General features: G+C 34.6%; 1 protein-coding gene across 2 annotated transcripts in view; it reads right to left on the reverse strand.

Annotated features, from left to right (window-relative positions):
• The window catches only part of LOC112054722 (bromodomain adjacent to zinc finger domain protein 1A), a 28,327-nt gene extending 24,809 nt beyond the window's left edge, over nt 1–3,518 (reverse strand). The window contains exons 1-4 of one of the 2 annotated variants that reach the window (XM_024094597.2): nt 3,149–3,518; nt 2,613–2,942; nt 629–818; nt 123–366 (exon numbers count right to left, since the gene is read on the reverse strand). In XM_024094597.2, the coding sequence (XP_023950365.2) occupies nt 123–366; nt 629–818; nt 2,613–2,942; nt 3,149–3,261 (877 nt within the window). In that variant the 5' untranslated portion in view covers nt 3,262–3,518. The remainder of the gene's footprint in view (nt 1–122; nt 367–628; nt 819–2,612; nt 2,943–3,148) is intronic. The other variant, XM_024094606.2, reaches the window with a different exon arrangement.
• Between the last annotated feature and the right edge of the window lie 935 nt (nt 3,519–4,453).

Raw genomic sequence — 4,453 nt, forward strand, 5'->3', positions numbered from 1 at the left:
TTTTATCATTGAAGATAGCCAAAACATTATTTCATAGTTATGAGGTACCAATGTGCAATAGTTTAATAGAGAAAATGCGAATAAAGGAAGCACAAATAAGATTTTACTTTTACTGTACTAACCTTCTGTCTTTTCTGTTTTCTTGATAAACTTGTCCATAGATTCCTGTCGTCCTTTCTTGTCTGGACTGGGTTTGTTCAATGACAGTTTAGTAGCTGAGCCTGGTTTAGCTGGCAACTTTGAAGTGGAAGGTGGCGACATACTGGACTTGATCAGCTTTTTTGATGAAGGGAAATCGGGTGGACTACCCGTGAATATCTGATCAAAGTTCACTTTGGCTATGTTATACTTGTCTAATGCTGATTTCTGCAAGCAAAATATTATGTTTTAAAAATATGTAAAAGGCCTGAGATTTCAGTTTCTTTATGTGCTTTTGGGATGGAGACCTAGGTCTAGGTTCATATAAAAATAATATGTTTAAAATCAAACACCACAAAATATGTGCAACACAATAAAAGGAAAACAACAGGAATCAGTGCAACAGAAGCCTGATTTAAAACATAGTCAAAATCTCAGGCTAGAGCAGGCTAGTTAGTTATAATATTTAATTATATTTTAATGATTTTACCTTAACTCCAATAACAGGACCTGGTGCCACAAACTGTTTGAGGAACAGTCTGTTCTTGTCCCTGGTGTACACGCCCTTGCGCCGGCGCACGCGGTCGTGCGGCGCGGTGCCTATCTGACCCGCCTCCATGGGGTCCTCCGCAAACTGCTCCACCTCGTAGCAGTATGCTGTCGGTGGGAGCATGGCTTTGCTGGAAAATAAGCTTATTTATTAGTTCTTGCGATGCCCTGGTACATATGGTGTGCTTGATGGGTCTCTCAGACCCGTAAATGAAATTGTCATAATTTTTTTCATTAGTTTTATTTGTTCAACTGTTGCCAAATAACATGTTCTTGAAGTCAGAATTTTATATGCACCCGTGATTTAGGGAGAAAGCTAGTAAATATGTTACAAAAAGAACAATTGTGTTACATACAAACATTGAGGGGAACTAAGGAAGTTTAACTTCAATTGTGTGGTCTCACAAACTTGTTTTATTAATTTTTAATGAAACTTTTAAACAACAAAATAAATAACTGTTTAGCAAAGTTGTGTTACTTATGGCATAGCAGGTATCATTGAAAATTTGTTGATTACCATTTTATTAAGTGATCAATCAATCAATCTATCAATCAATTTATTTATTTATTTAGTGATGGGATAAGATGATTCAAAATGGATCCAAGTTGTATTTTAAAAGCCTATTTCATCCACTAAAGTTTAAAACTATTTTCATTTTAAATCTATACCAATATTGTAAAGCTGAAGAGTTTCTTGGTTTGTTTGAACACACTAATTTCAGGAACTACTAGTCTGATTTGGAAAATTCTTTCAGTGTTAGATAGCCTATTTATCGAGGAAGGCTATACGGGAATAATATAATATAATATATATATATATATATATTATATATATAATATATATATATATATATTATATAATATTTATTCCCGTATAGCCGTATTCCTACGGAAACGGGACACACGCGGGTGGAACCAAGCGGCGTCAGCTAGTATATAATAATAATACAATGTCTAAATGAGTATATTTTTTAGAATATGGTCCAGTTGGATTCTTTATGCAAAGCTATTGGAAGAAGATAAATAATTATGATCAAATTTTTAGCAAAATATGAGGATGTATAAGATGTATAAAATTTGTTTTATATGGTAAGCCTATATCCTTCAACATGAATAATTGTGGGAAAGCAGTAATCAGTTCATATCCCCTTATCCTAATCAGACCCTTGTCTAACGACATAATAATGTAAGTTGATAATTATTATTATAAAACAAACAATAATGTAAAAGGATGGACTATGTCAAAAGGAGAAATTCTTTCTAACCATCAAGGCTCAAATTAAGAAAACATCTATCTCTATAATCATTAATAGCCAACACACCACTGTTTCACTGGAAAAATAAAAAAATCTTTATTCATCAACTAAGTCTTATAAACAAGTAGCAAGGGTGTGCTAAAAGAATTTTCAAAATCAGTTCAGTAGATCCAGAGATTACCACCTTCAACACCACAAACTTTACCTCTATAAAATATTAGATAAGATATGTAAGAGTTATTTCCTACTGTTTTAATATATTACTTTAACAGAGTAATTTGTTAATTCATCCTACAGATTTTTTAATAGATTCTATTAAAAAAATCTGTATGATGAATTAACAAATTTATCTTATTAGAATAAGATATAAGATTTGCAGTTATTTAGTGTGACTTTAATTAGAAAAAATATCTTTAAAGTTAATAGAACAAAGGGTCAGTAAGATCAATGCTAATTTTTTTGTGGAATATATACAATTGTCTTTCCATATTCAAAATTGTGAATGTGAAACTTTAAGTGAAACCAGCATTCCATAATATAGTATTTAGAACCTAAATTTGGTTATTTATTATCCTAATTAGTTGTATTGTACAAATTTTGTATTGAATATTGCCAAGAGATATTATTCACAATAAAAACAACAGTTGCATAGATAATAAAACGACATACCTGTCAGGGCGCTGTTTCTGTGCAGTGACAGACAGAACATGGGCCTCACACCACATGTCTCCCTCCAGGCAGGCTTCCACTGTCTCCCCAACAAAGAACCTCTCCCTCACAAAGTTGAACACGTCCTCTGACATCTCCGCAAAGGAACATCTCTTGGTCTTTGTTGCAAGGTACAGTATCGGTATCCGCAGCTCCATGGGAAAATCTTTGAGGGACCTCCGTGCTGTTTTTTCACTCTCCAGAGCCTCGGCGTATGTCAGGTTATTCTTTCCAGTCATTTCACATGTCCATACCATGGAGTTGACGAGAATGACCCTTTCACAGTATTCCCTATGAAAAAAACATGAAAAACTATAAACAAATGTACCGAATATTAAGCGCAAGTCGATGAAATTGTAAAACATTGCGTCACGCACGTCGCGGGTCGCAAGACGGCACGGGGTACCGCGCGGAACCGATGACAAACGTTCCCATAACACACATTTTGTTTTAACAATCGAAAATGCGCGAAAACAATGTTTTTAACATCAACTCACTCGTAATCTTTGAATATCTCGTCGGTGATCTCGCAGTGGAACACCTCATCGTCGTCCCGTAGGTACTCCGACACCGCCGATTTCTCAAAGGCTTTTCTTTTCAACAGAGGCATGTTAGAAGTTCGCGGCACAAAACGACGGGGAAAAGTATCTTTGCGCTTTCAAACTTCTCACTGTTAAACGATGTCACTCAACTCTGGCCGACGCATTGATAGCCGTAATATTTTGCACGTAACATTTGAGCAATATTTAACATTTATCAAGATTAGTAAAATGAAAATTGTTGCGTGGTTTCAGTTGACAAGCCAAAAAACGGCGCGCTGGGCGCTTCTTTTTACGCCAGAAACACATGAACTGGGTGAACCACTAAAATATTACTACCATTACAGTAGAATCCATAGATATGCATTGAGTTAGTATCACAGATTAAATAATAATAGGCTTAGAGAGCGTACGGAACACGACGGTGTCGTAGCCGCTCCAAATACAAATTTTAAAAACGAATACATTCTTGAGTCTGTACGACTAATCTATACTAATATTATAAAGCTGAAGAGTTTGTTTGTTTGTTCGTTTGATTGAACGCGCTAATCTTAGGAACTACTGGTCCGATTTGAAAAATTCTTTCAGTGTTAGATAGCCCATTTATCGAGGAAGGCCATAGGCTATATATTATCCCCGTATTCCTACGGGAACGGAAACCACGCGGCGTCAGCTAGTTTTCAATATTAGTTAAGACTAAAGAAAAATGGTGTCTTATGTTTTTAAATACATATTTTAAAAAATGTTCACAAAAACTAAAGAAATAAGATGGAATATTGGTTATTTAATTAATTTACGTAATTGTTGTAAGTGTTTTTTGAAATACAAATTATGAAAAAGTTTGTTTATGCGGATGTCAAGGAGACGCATGACATTTGCTTTTTTTTCGTTTCCGACTTTCAACACGTTGCTTGTAAAGACTCATTCTGGTTCATTCTTTATTCTGTGGTTGCACATTCTAAAATAGTACGATTTTAGTATTTCATTGGGCAATACTTACTAAAATGCGTTCAAGTTAAAATTATGTTTTGAATTTTTTTTTTCTTCAAGAGTATTCTATTGATAATGCAATCTTCGCAATCTTCGGCAATACCGGGACCACAAGACCGGGAAAACCTTTAAAATACTAGAGCTACAGATATGTATTCTATTTTGCCTTCTCAGTCTCATTATTATATTATTTGGTCTATGGTGGCCACAGGTTATATAATTAATAATAATAGACGTCACGAAAAACTTGACATTTACTTGACGTCTGATCTG

This window comes from Bicyclus anynana, chromosome 21 (assembly GCF_947172395.1).
Source record: "Bicyclus anynana chromosome 21, ilBicAnyn1.1, whole genome shotgun sequence".
Lineage (NCBI taxonomy): Eukaryota > Metazoa > Arthropoda > Insecta > Lepidoptera > Nymphalidae > Bicyclus > Bicyclus anynana.